Raw genomic sequence first — 24,819 nt, forward strand, 5'->3', positions numbered from 1 at the left:
TGATTTAGCTCGCCTGGTAGGCTCGTGTCACTGTGCAGCTCGTGGCTGTGCTTCCCTTTGTAGTCTATAATATTTTGCAAGCTCTGCCACATAAGACAAGCGTCAGAGCCGGTGTAGTGTCATTCAATCTTAGCCCTGTGTTGACGCTTTGCCTGTTTGATGGTTCATCGCAGGGCATAGCAGGATTTCTTATAAGCTTCCGGGTTAGAGTCCTGCACCTTGAATGCAGAAGCTCTCCCTTTAGCTCAGTGCAAATGTTGCCTGTAATCCATGGCTTCTGGTTGCGGTATGTACGTACAGTCACTGTTGGGACGACGTCCTCAATGCACTTATTGATAAAGCCAGTGACTGATGTGGTGTCCTGCCATCTGAAAACATGTTCCAGTCTGTGATAGCAAAACAGTCCTGTAGTTTAGCATCTGCTTCATCTGACCACTTTTTGTATAGACCGAGTCAATGGTGCTTCCTGCTTTAATTTTTGCTTCTAAGCAGGAATCAGGAAGATAGAGTTGTGGTCAGATTTACCAAATGGAGGGCGAGGGAGAGCTTTGAACGTGTCTCTGTGTGTGGAGTACAGGTGATCTAGATTTTTTTCCCCCTCTGGTTGCACATTTAACATGTTGATAGAAATTTGGTAGAATTGATTTCAGTTTCCCTACATTAAAGTCTCCGGCCACTAGAAGTGCCACCTCTGGGTGAGGGGTTTCCTGTTTGCTTATTTACTTATACAGCTGACTGAGTGCGGTCTTAGTGCCAGTATCTGTCTGTGGTGGTAAATAAACAGCCACAAAAGGTATAGCTGAAAACACTCAAGGCAAGTAGTGTGGACTGTAATGGAGACACTTTCAGTGGTTTATTTAGAATTCAAGGCACACCTAACCAGCATTGCTACCATAGCATTCTGCAATGATACGCTATCTCACCTGGTTTGCACCTATTAGGACTATCATTTGTTTGTCAACAGAACAATGACCCAAAACACAACTCCAGGGATATCTGACCAAGGAGAGTGATGGAGTGATACATCAGATGACCTGGTCTCCACAATCACTGGACCTCAACCCAATTGAGATGGTTTGGGATGAGTTGAACCACAGAGTGAAGGAAAAGCAGCCAACAAGTTCTCAGCATATGTGGGAACTCCTTCAAGACTGTTGGAAAAGCATTCCAGGTGAAGTTAGTTGAGGGAATGCCAAGTGTGTGCAAAGCTATCATCAAGACAAAGTGTGGCTACTTTGAAGAATCTCAAATATAAAATACATTTTGATTTCTTGAACACTTTTTCGTGTACTACATGATTCCATATGTGTTATTTGATAGTTTTGATGTTTCACTATTATTCTACAATGTAGAAAATAGTCAAATAAAAGATGTACTTGAATGAGTAGGTGTGTCCAAACTTTTGACTTGTACTGTATATTGTTGTTGTTGATGTTCATATTCCAGTGTCTTGGGAAAAAAATGAATAATTTGGTTAGTTTCAGCAGTTTGATGAGCAACATACAGCATGTCCTGTGTCATGTAAAAATCATCCCAGTGTAAAATAGTTTGCAATAGTTCTGATCGTTCTGATTGTGACATCATGCTGTAAGATTTCTCCCAGCATAAAAATGTTACCAGTTCAATAATTGCATGCGCATCTCTTTATGTGGATGGCTGTGCTCGTGCGGATGTTTCTCTCTCACCCTCCCTCGACCTCGAAAAACTGTTCTGTGGGCACGCTCATATGCTTCACGCATCTGCCAATCAATGGTGGCCAGGAGTATTGACTCTGACCAACAGAAGCTTGTTGAGGCGTGAGGTCAACTTATAAATACCTGGACTCGCGCGTCAAAATTCTGAGGGTTGATGGGCGTAGAGATGTTTTACGATTGCTAAGACTTGGGTGCTATGTTTTCGACTAACAGTGCATATAAATGTGTTTGTTAGTTGGGTTAGTTAGCTAGCTAGCTATACAAACAAGTTAAAACTGCACACCTCTGAGAACAAACCATTTTGACCAGTTTACAGCTAATTATGCCAGTTAGCTAGCTAAATCAAGTTTGAGGGGGTGTGAGAGAAACATCCGCACGAGCTCAGCTATCCACACGTACGTGCGTGCAATTATTGACTGGGAACATTTTCAAGCTGTGAAAATGTTTACAACGTGACGTCACAATCACAACACAATCAGAACAATTTATCAACTGTTTCACGCTGGGAAGATTTTTAAATGACGTCCTGGCTTGAAATTCTGTGAGCATCTCCTCCATGGTTGCACAGAGGATTTTTTTCGGTTCTCTCTCCAGATCATTAGGGCTTCATTAGGGTGCACAAACTCACTGCAAAAGATAATTTGGGAGCAGCAGTCAAAAGCAATTGTCCTGAAGAGTCATTCACCCCTCTAACTACAGCTAGTCACCTCATGCCTTTTAAATAGTCCTCCCTGCACAGGCTCAATTTTGTCATTTTAAAAATCCATGCACAGTTTTACTGACTGCTGTTCTGTCTTCAAAGCAATGCAAAATACCATTGAGTCTCATTCAGATCACTTGAGGTCGAGTACAGTCCTTTTCCTCATATAACACCAACGTTGCCAGAGGTGTTTCTCTCTGTAAGTGTATAGATACTAAGTAGAGTTGCATGTGGTGTCTATGGCCTTTCTTGGTCCCTCTCCTGGCCTGTCAGTTCCTCCGTGAGTATGGGGCAAACAGGGTCACCTCTGGCTTCTCTCTCTGTGTCTAATTTACTCTGCAAAGTCCTGTTAGAGAGTAGATTGACTGATTGGTACTAACGGTAATGGTATTACTGTATAGAAACTGTCTCCAGTGGAGGATGTTACTGTGCATACTGAAGAGCTGTAGGTGAAGGATAAGGTAGAGGGAAAACCACCATGCCCTGATCAAATAACGGTTTCATATTCCACAAGACGTACCATTAGCCTGAGAATATATTGCACTGTGACATTTCTCAAAGTGTAATAACAGTGTGTAATATATACAACGCCTGACCATGCAGACTGTACCACAATCTGTATATTCTTGAGATATATATTTTTCAACCCTCTTAGGAAAATGTTTCAGGTTTGTGAGTCAGAGTGCTCCTGAAAAGCATTGGGATGAAGTTTTTGTCTCATATACAGTGGGGAGAACAAGTATTTGATACACTGCCGATTTTGCAGGTTTTCCTACTTACAAAGCATGTCGAGGTCTGTAATTTTTATTATGGGTACACTTCTACTGTAAGAGCCGGAATCTAAAACAAAAATCCAGAAAATCACATTGTATGATTTTTAAGTAATTAATTTGCATTTTATTGCATGACATAAGTATTTGATACATCAGAAAAGCGGAACTTAATATTTGGTACAAAAACCTTTGTTTGTAATTACAGAGATCATATGTTTCCTGTAGTTCTTGACCAGGTTTGCACACATTGCAACAGGGATTTTGGCCCACTCCTCCATACAGACCTTCTCCAGATCCTTCAGGTTTTGGGGCTGTCGCTGGACAATACGGACTATCACCTCCCTCTAAAGATTTTCTATTGGGTTCAGGTCTGGAGACTGGCTAGGCCACTCCAGGACCTTGAGATGCTTCTTACGGAGCCACTCCTTAGTTGCCCTGGCTGTGTGTTTTGGGTCGTTGTCATGCTGGAAGACCCAGCCATGACCCATCTTCAATGTTCTTACTGAGGGAAGGAGGTTGTTGGCCAAGATCTCGCGATACATGGCCCCATCCATCCTCCCCTCAATATGGTGCAGTCGTCCTGTCCCCTTTGCAGAAAAGCATCCCCAAAGAATTATGTTTCCACCTCTATGCGTCACGGTTGGGATGGTGTTCTTGGGGTTGTACTTTCACTACCAAAGACACGGCGTGGTAAAACTTCACAAATCCACCGGGAAGAATTATGGTTATCATTATAAAACTAAGTTTTCTTTGGCAGCCGCACAGCGAACACCATGCATCCGCAATAAAATGACTCGATCCCTTTGTAACAGGGGTTCAGATGGCACCACCAGGCTGACTAGCTGTTCTGGCCTGTAGAGGCGGCTGGGATCCCTCAGACTCTCAATGGTCTGGTTGGTCAAGCTGAGACCATGTGACCTGCAGTGATCCATCAGCCCTCTGGTTCCATAGTTTCCCACCACAATGGCTGCCCATCCTGGGGAGTTTGGTTTCAGAACCAGAAGTGTGCTGATTGACTTCCATCATGTTGAAGTGGTGGTTACTACCTACAGCTGGTGTTATCCATCCTAAGCATTGTATGTGGGCTTCTTGTAGTGAATGTAGAGATTGGCCAAGTTCCTCCAAACACGGCCCTCATTAAGTGGACACTTCTGAGTGGAGTTTAGAAATCTATTGCTCCTCCTGCGATTTGTCTTTTAAATGCTCTATTTTTGTCTCATCAGACCACATGACCTTCTCCCATTCTTCCTCTGGATCATCCAGATTGTCATTTGCAAACTTCAGACGGGCCTGGACATGCGCTGGCTTGAGCAGGGGGACATTGCGTGCGCTGCAGGATTTTAATCCATGACAGTATAGTGTGTTACTAATGGTTTTCTTTGAGACTGTGGTCCCAGCTCTCTTCAGGTCATTGACCAGGTCCTACCACGTAGTTCTGGGCTGATCCCTCACTTTCCTCATGATCATTGGTGCCCCACGAGGTGAGTTCTTGCATGGAGCCCCAGACCGAGTGTGATTGATCCGACCTCATCTTGAACTTTGCTTCCATTTTCTAATAATTGCGCCAACCAGACAGTTGTTGCTAATGGTTTTCTTCTCACATTGACCAGCTGCTTCTGCATATTGTCCTGATAGCCCATCCCAGCCTTGTGCAGATCTACAATTTTATCCCTGATGTCCTTACACAGCTGTCTGGTCTTGGCCATTGTGGAGAGATTGGAGTCTGTTTAATTGAGTGTGTGGACAGGTGTCTTTTATACAGGTAACGAGTTCAAACAGGTGCAGTTAATACAGGTAATGAGTGGAGAACAGGAGGGATTCTTTAAGAAAAGCTAACAGGTCTGTGATTGCTGGAATTCTTACTGTTTGGTAGGTGATCAAATACTTATGTCATGCAATAAAATGCAAATTAATTACTTAAAAATCATACAATGTGAATTGGATTTTTGTTTTAGATTCTGTCTCACTGTCATGCAGGTGAAAGAGGACCCAAACGCGACTTAACAGAAACAGAGTTTATTAATGTTCAAAACGGAATAACTGAAATCCTCTAGATTTGTAGAGGGGAAAACAACTGGAGAAGCGGCCACAGACTGCAGGTCGCTTCGGGTTGGCGCAGGCCGTAGTCGACTGAGACACCTGCTCACACGCAGCGTCTGATGAAGGCACAAAACACGACAGGACAGGGTGATACACAATCACGGCAAAAAACACGACAGGACAGGGCGAAACGCAATCACAGCATGGTGAATACAATACAAGGAACCGACGGCACAGGAACGGATCACAAAGGAATAAATAGGGACTCTAATCAGGGGAAAGGATCGGGAACAGGTGTGGGAAGACTAAATGATGATTAGGGGAATAGGAACAGCTGGGAGCAGGAACGGAACGATAGAGAGAAGAGAGAGCGAGAGAGTGAGAGAGGGAGGGGGAGAGAGAGGGCTAGAAGGAGGAAAGAACCAAATAAGACCAGCAGAGGGAAACGAATAGAATGGGGAGCACAGGGACAAGACAAGATAATAAATGACAAACATGACAGTACCCCCACTCACCGAGCGCCTCCTGGCGCTCTCGAGGAGGAACACTGGCGGCAACGGAGGAAATCATAGATCAAACGGTCCAGCACGTCCCGAGAAAGAACCCAACTCCTCTCCTCAGGACCGTAACGAAAAACGATAAAAAGGGAAACTAGGGTACTACTCTAAAAAAAAAATGAGAACTAGGGACAGACTGAGACACAGCAAGGGCAGGGACAAGAACAGGAGAGATGCGATGGCAGGGAACAGACTGAGACCCAGCAAGACCAGGAGCAGAAGCAGAAAAAAATTACCAGACTTCTTCTGCGCGCAGTCTGAACACGCAGCCACGAAACGGCGCGTGTCACGCTCCTGAGTCGGCCACCAAAAGCGCTGGCGAATAGACGCAAGAGTGCCTCGAACACCGGGATGACCAGCTAACTTGGCAGAGTGAGCCCACTGAAGAACAGCCAGACGAGTGGAAACAGGAACCCTAGGACAAGCGCGCGGCGACGCAGTGTGCGTGAGTGCTTGCTTAACCTGTCTTTCAATTCCCCAGACTGTCAACCCGACAACACGCCCATAAGGAAGAATCCCCTCGGGATCAGTAGAAGCCACAGAAGAACTAAACAGACGGGATAAGGCATCAGGCTTGGTGTTCTTGCTACCCGGACGGTAAGAAATCACAAACTCGAAACGAGCGAAAAACAACGCCCAACGAGCTTGACGGGCATTAAGTCGTTTGGCAGAACGGATGTACTCAAGGTTCTTATGGTCTGTCCAAACGACAAAAGGAACGGTCGCCCCCTCCAACCACTGTCGCCATTCGCCTAGGGCTAGCGGATGGCGAGCAGTTCACGGTTACCCACATCATAGTTGCGCTCAGATGGCGACAGGCGATGAGAAAAATAAGCGCACGGATGAACCTTATCGTCAGACTGGAAGCGCTGGGATAGAATGGCTCCCACGCCTACCTCTGAAGGTCAACCTCGACAATGAATTGTCTAGTGACGTCAGGAGTAACGAGGATAGGAGCGGACGTAAAACGTTCCTTTAGAAGATCAAAAGCTCCCTGGGCGGAACCGGACCACTTAAAACACGTCTTGACAGAAGTAAGAGCTGTGAGAGGGGCAGCAACTTGACCGAAATTACGAATGAAACGCCGATAGAAATTAGCGAAACCTAAAAAGCGCTGCAACTCGACACGTGACCTTGGAACGGGCCAATCACTGACAGCTTGGACCTTAGCGGAATCCATCTGAATGCCTTCAGCGGAAATAACGGAACCGAGAAAAGTAACGGAGGAGACATGAAAAGAGCACTTCTCAGCCTTTACGTAGAGACAATTCTCTAAAAGGCGCTGTAGAACACGTCGAACGTGCTGAACATGAATCTCGAGTGACGGAGAAAAAATCAGGATATCGTCAAGATAGACAAAAACAAAAATGTTCAGCATGTCTCTCAGAACATCATTAACTAATGCCTGAAAAACAGCTGGCGCATTGGCGAGACCGAACGGCAGAACCCGGTACTCAAAATGCCCTAACGGAGTGTTAAACGCCGTTTTCCACTCGTCCCCCTCTCTGATGCGCACGAGATGGTAAGCGTTACGAAGGTCCAACTTAGTAAAGCACCTGGCTCCCTGCAGAATCTCGAAGGCTGATGACATAAGGGGAAGCGGATAACGATTCTTAACCGTTATGTCATTCAGCCCTCGATAATCCACGCAGGGGCGCAGAGTACCGTCCTTCTTCTTAACAAAAAGAACCCCGCCCCGGCCGGAGAAGAAGAAGGCACTATGGTACCGGCGTCAAGAGACACAGACAAATAATCCTCGAGAGCCTTACGTTCGGGAGCCGACAGAGAGTATAGTCTACCTCGAGGAGGCGTGGTCCCTGGAAGGAGATCAATACTACAATCATACGACCGGTGAGGAGGAAGGGAGTTGGCTCGGGACCGACTGAAGACCGTGCGCAGATCATGATATTCCTCCGGCACTCCTGTCAAATCGCCAGGTTCCTCCTGAGAAGTAGGGAGAGAAGAAACGGGAGGGATGGCAGACATTAAACACTTCACATGACAAGAAACGTTCCAGGATAGGATAGAATTACTAGACCAATTAATAGAAGGATTATGACATACTAGCCAGGGATGACCCAAAACAACAGGTGTAAACGGTGAACGGAAAATCAAAAAAGAAATAGTCTCACTGTGGTTACCAGATACTGTGAGAGTTAAAGGTAGTGTCTCAAATTTGATACTGGGAAGATGACTACCATCTAAGGCAAACATGGGCGTAGGCTTGTCTAACGGTCTGAAAGGAATGTTATGTTTCCGAACCCATGCTTCGTCCATGAAACAACCCTCAGCCCCAGAGTCAATCAAGGCACTGCATGTAGCACCGAACCGGTCCAGCGTAGATGGACCGACATAGTAGTACAAGATCTAGATGAAGGGACCTGAGTAGTAGCGCTCACCAGTAGCCCTCCGCTTACTGATGGGCTCTGGCCTCTTACTGGACATGAATTAACAAAATGTCCAGCAACTCCGCAATAGAGGCACAGGCGGTTGGTGATCCTCCGTTCCCTCTCCTTAGTCGAGATGCGAATCCCTCCCAGCTGCATGGGCTCAGTCTCAAAGCCAGAGGAGGGAGATGGTTGCGATGCGGAGCAGGGAAACACCGTTGATGCGAGCTCTCTTCCACGAGCCCGGTGACGAAGATCTACCCGTCGTTCTATGCGGATGGCGAGAGCAATCAAAGAGTCCACATCTGAAGGAACCTCCCGGGAGAGAATCTCATCCTTAACCACTGCGTGGAGTCCCTCCAGAAAACGAGCGAGCAGCGCCGGCTCGTTCCACTCACTAGAGGCAGCAAGAGTGCGAAACTCAATGGAATAATCCGTTATGGACCGTTCACCTTGGCATAAGGAAGCCAAGGCCCTAGAAGCCTCCCCACCAAAAACTGAACGGTCAAAAACCCGAATCATCTCCTCTTTAAAGTTCTGGAATTTGTTAGAGCAATCAGCCCTTGCCTCCCAGATAGCTGTGCCCCATTCTCGAGCCCGGCCAGTAAGGAGTGAAATGACGTAAGCAACCCGAGCTCTCTCTCTAGAGTATGTGTTGGGTTGGAGAGAGAACACAATCTCACACTGCGTGAGAAAGGAGCGGCACTCAGTGGGCTGCCCGGAGTAGCAAGGTGGGTTATTAACCCTAGGTTCTGGAGGCTCGGCAGGCCAGGAAGTAACAGGTGGCACGAGACGTAGACTCTGGAACTGTCCAGAGAGGTCGGAAACCTGAGCAGCCAGGTTTTCCACGGCCTGGCGAGCAGCAGACAATTCCTGCTCGTGTCTGCCGAGCATGGCTCCTTGGATCTTGACGGCAGTGTAAACAGCGTCTGAAGTCGCTGGGTCCATTCCTTGGTCGGTTCCTTCTGTCATGCAGGTGAAAGAGGACCCAAACGCGACTTAACAGAAACAGAGTTTATTAATGTTCAAAACGGAATAACTGAAATCCTCTAGATTTGTAGAGGGGAAAACAACTGGAGAAGCGGCCACAGACTGCAGGTCGCCGGGTTGGCGCAGGCCGTAGTCGACTGAGACACCTGCTCACACGCAGCGTCTGATGAAGGCACAAAACACGACAGGACAGGGTGATACACAATCACGGCAAAAAACACGACAGGACAGGGCGAAACGCAATCACAGCATGGTGAATACAATACAAGGAACCGACGGCACAGGAACGGATCACAAAGGAATAAATAGGGACTCTAATCAGGGGAAAGGATCGGGAACAGGTGTGGGAAGACTAAATGATGATTAGGGGAATAGGAACAGCTGGGAGCAGGAACGGAACGATAGAGAGAAGAGAGAGCGAGAGAGTGAGAGAGGGAGGGGGAGAGAGAGGGCTAGAAGGAGGGAAAGAACCAAATAAGACCAGCAGAGGGAAACGAATAGAATGGGGAGCACAGGGACAAGACAAGATAATAAATGACAAACATGACACTCACATTTGAAGTGTACCTATTATAAAAAATTACAGACCTCTACATGCTTTGTAAGTAGGAAAACCTGCAAAATCGACAGTGTATCAAATACTTGTTCTCCCCACTGTCTGCAATTGCTTGACCGGCTACTTGTATCCAACCCTATTGAAGAAATTTCTAATTTAGAAAGTGAAATTGTCTTATGATTGTGGCCCAACCTTTTCGGTTGACATGGAATTGGATCCATTTAATATGTAAAACAAGAAGTGCTCAAGAAGAAAGCAGAGTGTAGTAATAATTGGGTTGAGATCTCAAGAGAGATTAAATTCATTGGTTTTATCTGAAAGTCTACATGAAAGTGGCCAAATCAAGACATGTTCTTTTGAGTCCGATGTACTAATATGAAATACTTTTATCTGAGTGTTTGTGGTTTCTCTATTGAAAAATCCTTAACTCAATCAGGGATTTTCATCTAGAAGGACATTAGAAAATACGTTTTAATTGATATTGTAAACACTCTTATTTGATATGCAAAATCCCTATTAAATAGACAGCAAATGTTCCTATTCAAAGTAGCCCTGTTGATCTTAAGTTAATGGGGAAAATGTGTGGGTGAAGATTCAAGGACTCTAAACCTATTGTAAATACTATGTACATGAACACTGGGAAAGGGAAGCACCTCTTAATATTTTGTCATATTGTTGGTGAGAGAACTAGTGTGCCATCTGGTTAAATAAAGCCTTTAGCTACTCCCATCCCCTGCAGGCCTTCCAATAGTGGAGTATTTCCTAGCAACAGTGTGTGTGTGTGTGTGTGTGTGTGTGTGTGTGTGTGTGTGTGTGTGTGTGTGTGTGTGTGTGTGTGTGTGTGTGTGTGTGTGTGTGTGTGTGTGTGTGTGTGTGTGTGTGTGTGTGTGTGTGTGTGTGTGTGTGTGTGTGTGTGTGTGTGTGTGTGTGTGTGTGTGTGTGTGTGTGTGTGTGTGTGTGTACGTACGTGAGGGAGAGAGGTACTGAACCAGTACAAGGTGTTTCATATTCTTTGGCTCCATCTCAATCCCTTTGTAATTCAGGGGCTAAACAGAAACTATGAGATCCACATACTCTTCTATCTGTCAGCCTCCAAGCCCAGAAGCAGTATCAAAAACACTTACTCTTAAAGAGACACTGTTAGTATCAAGTTTTCAGCTAACCATTTACTGTAAGAGTGGATGGCCATAGCTATTTATAGATGGTAGTTATTTCTCCATGTGTCGTTACATTTGAATTTACTGCATTTGGATGCCATTTTGATTATACACCTACATTTGGCTGGAATGTCAGTACACCATCTCCTGATAGGCAACATGTGTGAACGTCACAGTATTATTGAGCAATAGACTCAGTTCAGTACAGCTCTCCACATCATCATAGCCCTACTCCAGAGACCTCCTCTTGGATGCAGTTGTTGTACACTGTTCACACTCCACTGTGGCTGATACCTGTTATTCAACAACCTGCCACAGCATTTATGACAATCTAATGATTAAGGTGTTAGCCTCCCATAGTGTGGAGAGAGAGAGAGAGAGAGAGAGAGAGAGAGAGAGAGAGAGAGAGAGAGAGAGAGAGAGAGAGAGAGAGAGAGAGAGAGAGAGAGAGAGAGAGAGAGAGAGAGAGAGAGAGAGTGAGTCCAATGCATCTGCGATCACTGCCTTCTCCAAAGGGAGGGAGGCGAGAAGCGTGATGCGCTTGATTCCCTCTGATCTGTCAACACACTATAAGCTGACCGGTGGGAGGGTTCCTTTGTTTTTCTCTCTCTCTCTCTTAGATTCAGATGAGCTTTATTAGCATGAATTACAAGGCCACTTTCTAAAGCAAAGTGAGATTGTGACATCATCAACAACAACAGCAAAATATAAATAATGGTGATTAGAGAAAGGGAACATTAGGAACACCTGCTCTTTCCATGACATACAGTAGACTGACCAGGTGAAAGCTATGATCCCTTATGATCCCTTAAGCTATGATCACCTGTTATCCAATCAATTTCAATTAGTGTAGATGAACGGGAGGAGACAGGTTAAAGAAGGATTTTTAAGCTTTTTAGACAATTGAGACATGGATTGTGTATGTGTTCCATTCAGCATTCCATTCAGCGTGAATGGTGCACATACAAAGTGCCTTTGAACGGGGTATGGTAGTAGACACCAACTTGACAAGCAGCCAACTTGACAAGCATTGGAGTGAACATGGGCCAGCATCCCTGTGGAATGCTTTAGACACCTTGTAGAGTCCATGCATTGACAAATTGAGGCTGTTCTGATCAGTGTTGTAGTGGAGGGTATACGCAGGTATATACCGTATACACACGTATTTTTCTGTGGCCATTGTGTATACTCACTTATTAACCAAATATTTATTGGGATATTTGTATTTCTGGATTTGATAGCATGAAATGCTCTTCAGTTTTTTTTCACTCAGGGCCTTTGCAGCCAGCCTAAAACTCCCCTGATTAACTTTTCTCCAGGCCCAGGTAATTATAGCTGGAACTGTGTTTTAGTGTAGTTCCACTGTAGGTAAACTGATACTGGTTTCACTGGGATCTGGCTTTCTTCTGAAAGATCATGATTGAAGTTTTTTCTAAGTTTACTATTAGTACCCATCTTTGGCAGTACTGCTCTACAAGGGACAGGCTCTGTTGTAATCTTTGTTCTGTGGGTGACAACAAAATTAAGTTGTCAGGGTACAACATGCACTTCGTATGTGTGTCATGGAGGGTGAGGACTGAAGCTGCAGATTGCTCCAACATTTTTGGTAGTTAATTTATATAAATATTGTTGGACTCCACGTCTTTGGGAAAACAATTCTGTTATTTTGCTTCCCATTTTTATTACACATTTGTTATTCATACATTAGGATTTCAAGGTGTAATACATTTTCCCCCATATCAATTTGGAGGAGTTAGTTTAATAGTCCATCGTGCCAAATTGAAGTCTACAAACCAGGAAAAACCTTTTATTGTGTTCCTTTTGATATTTAGATTTATGAGTGTGGAGGGAGTAAATGTGACCTGAGGTGTGATGTTTGGGGAGGAAGCCGCTTCTGGTATTCATTATGCTGCAAAATATCTTTCCCAGATTACTGCATACACAGATGCCTCTGTAGTTATTGGTGTTGAATTTGTCTCCTTTTTTATAGATGGGCGTTATTAGACCTTCATTGTAGATTCCAGAGAAACATCCAATTTCCAGCATTAAGTTTAATAATTTAAGCAGTGCGTCCACCAGCTTAGGGCTGCTCAGTTTCAGCATTTCATTATGGATGTTGTTTTATTTGAAAGTTTTGATTTGATATTTGATTTCAGTAGCTCTGATAGTGAAGTCGCTCTGTCTCTCACCCTCTCTGGTCTATCCCTCCCTGCCTCTCTCCTTAATCCCGTCTTTAATTACACATGTGGAGGGCTCTCTCTCTCCCTCACTTTGAGGCCACATGTCTTAAACACAGCGGAGTGCTGCTCCTTTCAACCCCTAGCCCATGTAATTCCTCCCCAACATTTTTGAAGTAGTGTCAGTTTGAAGCAAATTGAAATAGTTTGGCTGAGACTTTCTCTGCCCTACTTGTGGTCGCTCAGATATTCAGCAAGACCTCAATCAAGTAATATTATGGTAATTGTAGGGCTTGTTGACTTTGGTGATGTAAAAATCACTACATGGATAGAGATACATTTGGCCTCTACTGCAACAGTACTTTTTGAATGAAGTTAGACTTGAGTCTTTGAATCCAATGGTATGTATCCCTCTGTTCTTTAACATTAATACAGCAATTTAGATGAGTGGGTGACTTCAGTATATGGGCCCTGATACCCATTAAACAATGATGTTCAGAGGTATCTTATTTTATACAGGTGTATATGTTGGAGGGCATTGTAAGCCAAAAACAGTCATAGAGGGCCACACACACACATGCCTTGCCAAGTTGCCTTAATCAGGGTTATAAAGCTCGTTGGTAAGCTTGATTTGAAAAGCTCACTCCCCTACTGTATTTATAAGGAAGTACAAATACAGAGCATGTTGAGCTGATAGTATTCATTGTGCCATGCAGACAGCAATCACAGGCTGAATTCTCACCTTCAGACCAGCGTTAGTTAATGCATTCTGTTGATTGTGTAGCTGGAACTCAATGATTTATGAATCACTGAGAGAACACTTTGTTATATTTGGAGCAGATTCAACGCTCATTAGGTTGTTGACTGTAATGCCATGACCTTTCAAATAAATCTGATTTAATTGGCCATGCATATCTACATTATGTAAAGTGGAACAGTGTGTCCATGTAATAAGGAGACAATATGGCCTAGATAGCTCTTATAAATGTTGTGTGGTGAAAGTGAAGATTAGGACTGCTTGTGAATGGCAAAATGTTAATTACTTAAATGTGCTCATGGCATATTTTCTTCCCATAATTGTGCATATACAGTAAATGTATTATATCTCAAGTCTGCTTCTTCCCAGCCTAAACTTACCGTAGACATAAACAATTTTAGGATCCATTCAAAAGCCTCTTGCACTAGACACAGTAGAGGACATTTTGTGTATTTTCAAATTTGGACAGGCATTGCCTCTGAATGGAGAACTGGGACAGAAGTTGGCAGAATCTGGTACCGAACCACATGTTGTCTATAAAAGAGCCTATTGGAGAGATGCCCAGTGATTTGGCAAGCGAGAAGAACCAACAACATTCAGCAATGCTTGGGATGCCTTTGATCAGAAACAGACTTTGTTTTGTGCCGCTGTTCTTTCTTTAGGCACTAACTAACTATCTAGCTATCGTTAGACGGTAGCTAGACAGCGGGATGAAACCTTCAAATGGCAGTGTTCTGGTGGGCCTCCATTTATTTTTCCTGGCGCATCAGTTTTTCCTTCTGTGCACCAGTCCCTTTTGGGTGTAAAATACCATGATTTGTCCTCAGATTTATCCGCTCACATTTTTTCATCCTGAAATCAAGGGTGACACTGTTGACTCTTTTGCCTGATTAACACTATAGGCCCACCCAAACCTCTTGGATATTGTATTTTCACATTGTCATTTTTCCAGCACGGTTACAGCAACTATGGTGGATGTGTAACCAAGCCAGCCCAGTAAAGCTTGGCTTGTCCCTATAGTGTGAAGTAGACTTAGGTGTATGAGGGGACTAACTCTGTATGTAATACAACAGGAGGTTATTGTGGCTGATGTACAGTAAGATGACCCACCTGTGGGTCACACAGAGATACGATTTACCGATGGCCTCCAACAGTGTTATGGTTAATACTCAAACAGTCATGTTTGCAGTAATAATACTGTGTGTGAATCCTGTTTCTCTCGGTCGGTTTGTTTCTGTACTGTACAGCGTGTACACACCACCTGGGGTTGCTGACAGCTGTATCTACATACATTTTTTATATCACCAGCTACCTGGTGAGATTGACTGAAAGGAACCTCCTCCCCCCTAGTTGATGTAGTGTAGGTTGAGTGTTGCTCTTGTGTCATGCTCTGATGGCCCTGGATCTGGTGAGCCACAGTCTGCAAGCCTTGGTTTGAGCCAGTACTAACACCTTCAATTAATCAAGCACTGTTTCTGCACAGTTCTGCTCTAAACTCAACGTTTACTTTGGAAATGGAAGACTAGATGCCAACCTGGAGGTGCAATACGTGGTAAACTAGACTTCATGGAGGGTAATAGAGTATTTGGTCCTGTTCTGAACCACGCCAATTTAGTCTGGAGCACCTGTAAGGATGGAAGAGCAAGTGATTCCTGAGTGGCGCAGTTATCTAAGGTATTGCATCGCAGTGCTAGCTGTGCCACTAGAGTACTGGTTTGAGTCCAAGCCCTGTCGCAGCCGGCCCGAGACCGGAAGACCCATGGGGCGGCGTACAATTGGCCCAGCGTCGTCTGGGTTAGGGGAGTGTTTGGCCGGTCTGGCTGTCCTTGTCCCATTGCGCACTAGCGACTCCTGTGGTGGGCTGGGTGCATGCACGCTGACACGGTCACCAGTTGTACGGTGTTTCCTCCGACACATTGGTGTGGCTGGCTTCTGGGTTAAGTGGGCATTGTGTCAAGAAGCAGTGCGGCTTGTCTGAGTCATGTTTCGGAGGACGCACGGCTCTTGACCTTCACCTCTCCCGAATCCGGACGGGAGTTGCAGAAATGGGACAAGACTGTAACTATTAATTGGATACCACAAAATTGAGGAGAAAAGAAAATAGGGAAAAAAAGTATGGAAGAACACTGGTAAACACTATTTCATATGGAACTTCAGGACTGAAATATAAGAGCTATGCGCAAAGTATATGTCATGTTCTCCATCAACATCATCATCACCAAAACAATGTGTCCCTGCACATGCCTACCGTTTACTATGCCCTACATACAAACACTGAAGTGCAACAGTACAATCAGATTTTTGGTTTTGCTGACTGGCTTTAGAGGGCTGTCTAGTGTAATTTGTACCAGTTAGCAGTGAATGTTTGTGGTTGTCAAATGCGATTGGCTTTGGCAGCGGAGCCAGCCACTCAAAGCACTGTAGAAATTGTATTTTTGCACAGAGTTATTAGGCTATTATTATGGAGCTTGAAGTGAACAGTGCCTTCTCCCACTTTACAGGCGGACAATTAGAATCATCATTAATGGACACTATCAGCACATCAATGGTGCAGAGAGGGAGTAATGGATATCTAGAAAGCTTATGGGACAATGAATCAGTTTGATTCCTAACTAAACTGTCTTTCATTGTGTCCGAACTCAATGGCTGACTACGGCTTCAACAGTAGAGCCAGAATGTACTGTTTGGGGCATGTTGGGTTCAGAATGCATAGGCTTAATTTACAGGAAGTCACTTACCCTCTTCTTCTTCTTCTCTTGCAGATGACCCAAGAACAGTGCACTCATAGGAACAATGTCCAGAGCTCAGAGAAACCACACGTGTACAAAGTGGGAATTTACGGCTGGCGGAAACGTTGCCTCTACTTCTTTGTGCTCCTGTTAATGATCCTGATCCTGGTCAACCTCGCTTTAACCATCTGGATAGTAAAGGTCATGAATTTCACCATAGTAAGTCCTACTCCCTACCTGCCGGTCTCTTTTTATTTGTGATTTATTTTTATGACTGTTGGGGCATTGATTATTTGATTTGCTTAGAAGTGTGCTGGAATAATAGGGTTTTTCTCCACAGGGGGACTATAATGACGGGCTGGTAATTGCGAGCTGTGGCACTTTAGTACAGCGACTTCATTTTCACTCTCAGTGGTCGATCTGCTAAGGTCTTAGTCCACTTAGCTAACTCCAAGCTAGGGGTCTCTCTCCTCCTCTCGTCTCTCCTTCTATTTCTCACCTACTTCCATCCCTGCATGTTAGTTTCAGAGTACCCCACTGTTCTTTTCTTCTCACACAGAGAGATTTCAACTGAGGGCATGTTTAGTACAACGGCCTCAAAGTACAAGTCTAGAACCAATGACACTGTCACTTCCTGCACAGGAGAGAGGTGATAGCGCAGGATGTAGGTTGACATTTATTGTCATAGGGTGACATCAGCAAAGGAGAGTGGTGACATCAGGGCCATACACTAAAGTATATTATACATGTGTACCATTCACATTAATGCCGTGCATACAGTACTTAGCTCTAGACGGCGGAGTTTGACATTCATTTCCACTGTGATTCTCTGTATATCTGTTGTATTAGTCTGTAGCTCAAGCCCTGTGAGCCAATGCCGTTTGAGTGTCTGGCTGCTTTTTGCTTAGTAATCCTCAGCACCTGCGATGAGTCAGATACTTCTAGTGCTGCATGCCTCCCCTCCTTGTCTGAATAAACCATGAGAACAGGTGGAGTGGAGTTTCACAGTGGAGTTTCATCTGAGTTGCACTCCGAGGTCTATCGGTGTGGTTACCCAAAGCAATTTGGTTAACTGGTGTGTCCTTCTGCATCTGTGCTTGACACTGGGTGGCTATATAAGGGTTCTAACCTTTATCCAAATAGATGCAAGTGGGATGTCATGGCAAGTGGGATATCATGGTGAAAAGCGATCCAGCTAAATTGCAGTATAAAACTTTGATTTTACCATCATCCTTGTAGGGAAGAAACTACAGTCCCTTTAAAAGATTAATGTATGTGGGCGGGGAGCTTGTATTCATGAGCTCTCCTTGACTGACAGCACTTTGAAACACCCTTGTGGTCGTTCCCGGGTAACAAGGTAAACAAAAAAGTTTTAATTCCATGATTCCAAGCCTAAATAGTATACCTCACCCCATTCTCTCTGCAAAATGCTCTCATGGTCAACAGAACTGAAAATGAACTATTGAATATCAGACAAACAGCAGCAATACGCAAATATATTTATATTGTTTTGCAAATATATTTATATTGTTTTGGACCCCATTCATTTGTACAATTGGTGACACTCATCTCTCGTCCGAATGCCTGAATAAAACGATACAAAGTAACAAAATGAGACATGTCACGTAAAAAAAAAGAGATTGATGGGGAGGGGAGCAGGAGAGGATGGGGACTCATGTACCCCGCTTCAATCAAGCGAGATTGAAGCGGGAGACTCCTCCAGCTATGGCCTCCTTGTCAGGCCTGGGATGGATATCTCGCACAGCTTCCCCTCGTTGAAGTGGAGATCCAGGAACCTGTAATGTTTTTGAAAAGGGAAATGTTTCAAATCAAATCTAATTGTATTTGTCACATATACGTTTAGCAGATGTTATTACGGGTGTAGCGAAATGATTGTGTTTCTAGCTCCAACAGTGCAGTAATATCTAACATTTCACAACAATACACAGAACCTAAAAGAAAAAGAATGGAGTTAAGAAATGTATAAATATTAGGATGAGCAATGTCTGAGTGTCATAGACTAAATACAGTAGAATAGAATACAGTATATAACATATGAGACCAGTGTTCCATTATTAAAGTGGCCAGCAGCCTCTAAGGTGCAGGGTTACGTAACCGGGTGGAAGCCGCCTAGTGATGGCTATTTAACAGTCTGATGGCCTTGAGATAGAAGCTGTTTTCAGTCTCTCGGTCCCAGCTTTGATGCACCTGTACTGACCTCTCCTTCTGGATGATAACGGGGTGAACAGGCAGCGGCTCGGGAGGTTGTTGTCCTTGATGTTGTAGGTGTCCTAAAGGCCAATGATGCGTTGGGCAGACCGCACCACCCTCTGGAGAGCTCTGCGGTTGTGGGTGGTGCAGTTGCCGACCAGGCAGTGATACAGCCCGACAGGAAGCTCTCAATATGTTAAATGGGTAGTGAATTGAATGTCCTTTTATTTACTGTTCTTAGTTATGATGTTATCAATTTGTTGATGTTCTGATCTACTCATTCTACAATGTGTTTCTGGTGTTTTTAAAGTGCTCAATTGTAAATATACAATATTTGGTTGAGCACTTTTTTGTGAAACTTTTCAATGTTTGTATATGGAATTTGTGTGCCTGAAATCCTCAATTGATTTGAAACTAATTAATATGACTTACAGCATGTTGGGTCTGTCTTCACAGACTTTACAGCATATCCCCCATTCTTTTTTGGGAAAGCTGATTTTATATCACAGCATTCCTGCTGCGGTGGATGCCTGGGAAGTTGTGCAGACAGAGTAGATGTTGAATTTTCTAAAATGCATATCATTACAAATTTGATGAAGTGAATGAATAATATCCCTGCCTCCTGAATCCAAGCGTTTGACACGGGAGGAGGGGACCAGTAACTTTATGATCAACTTTGTCAATGTACCAGCTACAGTCATTTTTCATAATTATGTCAACCTACTATGAGCTTAATTCAAATATCATCCAATTTGATGAAAAACATTATTTTCACTGTTTGGAACCTTTAATATAAATGATACATATAATTATACATATTTCAGTAGGCCCTATACTACGATATCCCTATTTTTCCATAAATAGTGTAACTAGAGACCGATCAATAAAGGATTTAATACTTCACCAGTTAACAGACCTCTTCTCTGGACGTAATGTATTCCAATGTGATTTCATACAGGGTGCAATGAACGGAGCAGGTTTCAAATCATATTCCTTGATGGTGCCAGAATTTATAGAATCATTTTGCATACAGTATCATTTTAATGACTAGACATCCGTGAATGCTTCTTGAACGTTTGTTTAATTGTAATATATTTGAAACGGCTACAAAACTCAGGAATTCTGACAATTTCTTATTTTTTACCACAATTCTGGCAAAATTTGTTAAATACATATAACTGACATAATTGGGCTATCATGTTGTGTTGTCCTCATTATAACACACATTTTAAGCCATTATTGGTCTTATTACACCAATTATTCTATTCAGTTCTGGCCATTTAAAATCAATGCAGTTCCTCCCCATTGAAATAAATGGCTGCTGGGACTGATTATAGACTAAATCTATGATGAATTTATATAGGGTCTCATTGTTCTGTGTAAAATGTGGTATAGTTATCAGATTCTAGGGTACACTCTTAGGTTGTTTTCATACATAGTTCTGAGCTATAGTTCGAATCAGAGTTTAATTGTTTGTTACATTGTACTTTTTCACATTGCCAAATGTCAAATAACTAAAATGCCTAAACAAAACCATATGTTTTACATGTTCAAGTAATTTGTTTATTTGAAAAAATGCTCACGTTAAATGAATCTATGCTTATCAAGAAGCATAACTTGTCCCAAACTTCATATTACTTACGCTTCGGAAACAGTGCAATAGACGCTGTAACTGCAAGGTGAGTAGGCTATAATAAGTAGCCTATATCCCCAGTATAGGCCCCGTCTCCCTTAATCTGCATCGGATGCGTTCAGAAATGCGTTGCTACTCACCGAATGTTTCAGAGATATCAAGTTATGGTTCAAACAACCAATAATAATGCACACCTCTGGTGATTTTCCTGTGTTTGGTCTGGACCACGTTCTCACCTGCAGCGAACCGCACCATGGTATGAATGAAATTGGACAGAGACCACCATTTTTGAACAACCATGGTGAGTTGTTTAGTGCACTCCCAAGTACCAGTCCAAAGGAACAAAACTAAGGAAATACTCTCCAAACCAATTTGGTCTGAAAGCACCCTGAGCACATTTTTTGGATCTAGAACCTAAAATGGTTATTCAGGTGTCCCCATAGGAAAACACTTTGAAAAACCCTTTTTGTTTCTAGCTATATCCCTTTACATAGAGGGTTCTACATGGAACCCAAAAGGGTTCTACCCGGAACCAAAAAGGGTTCTACCTGGAACCAAAAATGGTTCTACCTGGAACCAAAAAGGGTTATTATATGGGGACAGCCTACGAACCCTTTTGAAACCCATTAATTTAAGAGTGTACCATGTGATAACAGAGCACATCCCAATACTGTCCATTCTGGATCCATAGACAAAAAAATGCATGGATGTATGACCTTGGACCCCCCAAGGTGGGCACATATATATGTCATTACCATTACAATCGTTTCATACATTAATATGTATTGTATTAAGTTAATACCTTATCAAATTGCCTCCGATAACCCACAAAAATAACCCACAGACGTGTAAATTATCATTAGACTTTGCCACACCAAGTGGACAAATGTGAAATTTGGCCTGCTGGCCCATGGACTATAAAAGTATTGCTGTCTCATGTACTTTAAATGGTCTCAAGGTCACAGGTTGTATGGAAAGAGTTTGATGACAGAACTGGAGATCCATGGAGGCAGAAGAGCAGATGGCTAATTTACAGATTTATGTTGTATTTAATTGCTCCGAAGCCCAACAGTGCTGCATGACACGTCAAGGATGGGGTTCGGATGAAAGTCGAGTTACAGTGGGACTGTGAAAATGAATGTGGAGGGTGGGGGCCGTAGGTGGGAGTTCGTGTGTGTGTGTCTTTGCGTGCTTACATTATGTATTTCTACAAAAAGATGTCCAGTCCTGAACTAACTATCTTTGCTGTATATTTTTTCAGTATAACCCAAAATGACAGTTCACATGCACATGTAATACTACTCAGCATTTCAATAACATGACAAGGAAATGTAAATATATTCCCATTAAATGTTCATTAAATATTTCCATTACATTTCCATTCCCAGGTGATTGTTATGCAAAATAAGCCATTTTCAGACTGCTAGGTTTCTCAGGGAATACAATTTGCCACTATTTTCCAGCTTGCATGAGATCATAATGTCACACCCTGATCTGTATCATCTGTCCTTGTGATTGTCTCCACCCCCTCCAGGTGTCAGTTATATTTTTGTCATGATACATAAGATCTTTTCATCAGTAGAATGTTATTCATATCATAAACAGCACTGCCACAATACTGCCAGTTCTAATTCAAGCCTCCACTCTATCCATCTTCACAAGCTGCTTGTCAAAACGTAGAATGTTATTCATATCATAAACAGCACTGCCACAATACTGCCAGTTCTAATTCAAGCCTCCACTCTATCCATCTTCACAAGCTGCTTGTCAAAACGTAGAATGTTATTCATGTCATTAACAGCACTGCCACAATACTGCCAGTTCTAATTCAAGCCTCCACTCTATCCATCTTCACAAGCTGCTTGTCAAAACGTAGAATGTTATTCATGTCATTAACAGCACTGCCACAATACTGCCAGTTCTAAATTCATGTCATTAACAGCACTCCACTCTATCCATCTTCACAAGCAGCTGGTCAAAACGTAGAATGTTATTCATATCATAAACAGCACTGCCACAATACTGCCAGTTCTAATTCAAGCCTCCACTCTATCCATCTTCACAAGCAGCTGGTCAAAACGTAGAATGCCAGAGCTTACAGGTCAACAGTGATTGAGTCAAATCTCTTCCGTTGCAAATTTCCACACTCACACTCACACTCACACTCACCTACCTACCTACCTACCTACCTACCTACCTACCTACCTACCTACCTACCTACCTACCTACCTACCTACCTACCTACCTACCTACCTACCTACCTACCTACCTACCTACCTACCTACCTACCTACCTACCTACCTACCTACCTACCTACCTACCTACATACATACATACATACATACATACATACATACATACATACATACATACATACATACATACATACATACATACATACATACATACATACATACATACATACATACATACATACATACATACATACATACATACATACATACATACATACATACATACATACACACACACACACACACACACCTACATACACAGGCCTACTGGGCAGTTTCACCCCAGAATTAACTGAACTCTTGGGGAGGAAGCAATAAGTATCGGTTGAGAAGCTGGAGCTGGTTGTGTTTCAATGACAGAGTTGGTGAGGTCTCTGATCCCCTAGGCTGTCTTTTTATGAGCGTTTAGTAATTGCAGTTCTGTGTCTTAAAAGTACATCAAAGGAAGTAGCTAGCTGTAGGAGTCAGAGTCCGTGTCCAGTCACAGAGAAGGCTTGATGCCAGACCAAGCGGATTCAAACAGTAGGCTGTAATTCCTCAGACTCCCACTCTCCCTTTCAGACCTAGTGCTTGTCTGAACTCCTCGTCGTGTTAAATATGGATGTTCTAATGCAAGTGAAACTCTGGTCTAGATTATGACAGATTAAAGTACAGTGCACTCCTTATGGGGAAACGGAGACAGATCTATTGGCAGTAGTCATATCTGGGTTCCCCCGTTTAAATTCATATCATTTTACTGTTCTGGACTGGGCAAACAAGGCAAACTTCACTAACATCATGTGTCAGCAGTAATGGTAATTAGTCACACTGTCCTTATCCTGGGTCTTCCTGTAAAACTCACTCATACTAATAAACCTTCCTCATTAAGAACAGGAAGAGAGATACGTGGGGTGTACAGATTCAGACACGTCTTGGCACGTGTCAGAGACAGATGAGTCATGCAGGGTTACATAAACCTTGTCTTTTCCCCAACCTCCTCCACTGTGCTGCTGCAGCATTTTTTAACCATGGGCAGAAAGGTTACAGGGCTCTTTGTCCTGAGAGTCAGAGGTAGCCATCCTATTCAAACAGGAGCCTTGCTGCTCTGGTTCTATCTGGGCCCCATGCCAGGCCATCCTGCGCCGCTGGCCTTGCCTGGGAGAGGCTTCTATCTAATGTGGTGAGAGGGGAGCATGGGTGGCCTCCCAAGACATCCATCCATAGCCCTCGCAGTCCTCTCTCTGGAACATGGATCATCGCTCTGGGCAGACTGCTCTAGGGCTCAGGATGGAGCAGCAACAGTCCCTCTTTATGCTCCACAGGGCCAGAGACATATCATTCTCATCCCCAGGCCAGTCCTATGTTTTCTGGCCATGCTTTGTGCCACCACTTCACCCCACGTTTGAATAGCACACCAATCTCTGATGAGGTGAGGACAGAACAGAAAGCCAGCACATTCACGATTCCCCAGTGTCACCATTGGGATGACCTCATTGTTCAGAAGTTTACTTTTTCTTTAATCCCCAGTACTTGATGCCAGCCTTTACAGAGTTCATCGTTTTCATTGGTGCTGCTTGTGCTCTCAGGCCTGGGCTGAGCTAAGCGGGGCCTGTCATATAAAGGGGTCATGGAGCTTGTTCTTCTCTTCAGAATGCATAATTCGCATAGGGTGCACAGGGGCACATGCCCCCTTAGATTTGACCTTTAAAATTGTTTAAATTGTTTACATTTTGTTATTACATTTTTTTCTCTGTAATACTACTTTTTTATGAAGTTGGCTTTAGCTAGCCCATATTGGTTCCATTTCAGGTTGTCAATCAAGTTAGAGTAGCTAGCTTGTCTTACGATCTAAACTGGCATGCTTGCTGGCAATGTTGGTAGAATTTAGAAAAGCAAGCAATAACTAAATATACTGAATAAGACTAATTTTCCTTTAAATCGTTTATCCACATTTTAGCAGAGATGCAGAGAAGCATATTTAGTTTCTTAAAATAAATAACCACCAGTCAGGAGGATACAGACAGCTCCAGAGGTCTGATTAAATAGACAGAAAAATATACCTTTTTTTACATTGAATTAAGCTTAATGATTATGGCTCTAGATTTGCAGGAAAAAGCGGTCTCGGCTGTTTGAAAAGGATAGTCTCCAACTTACGCATAGGGGCCTAGCCCCCCTACGGACCAGCCCCCAACCATCCTCTCATACATTGTGCCCCCTCAGAATT

At 43.5% G+C, this 24,819-nt stretch overlaps 1 protein-coding gene across 2 annotated transcripts in view; it reads left to right on the forward strand.

The window, feature by feature from the left end:
- Positions 1–24,819, forward strand: part of sgcd (sarcoglycan, delta (dystrophin-associated glycoprotein)) — a 286,304-nt gene that overhangs the window by 190,564 nt on the left and 70,921 nt on the right. For both annotated transcript variants that reach the window (XM_046323674.1, XM_046323666.1), the window contains exon 2: positions 16,551–16,736. In XM_046323674.1, coding sequence (XP_046179630.1) covers positions 16,551–16,736 — 186 coding nt within the window. The remainder of the gene's footprint in view (positions 1–16,550; positions 16,737–24,819) is intronic.

Source organism: Oncorhynchus gorbuscha, linkage group LG02 (genome assembly GCF_021184085.1).
Source record: "Oncorhynchus gorbuscha isolate QuinsamMale2020 ecotype Even-year linkage group LG02, OgorEven_v1.0, whole genome shotgun sequence".
Taxonomy (NCBI): domain Eukaryota; kingdom Metazoa; phylum Chordata; class Actinopteri; order Salmoniformes; family Salmonidae; genus Oncorhynchus; species Oncorhynchus gorbuscha.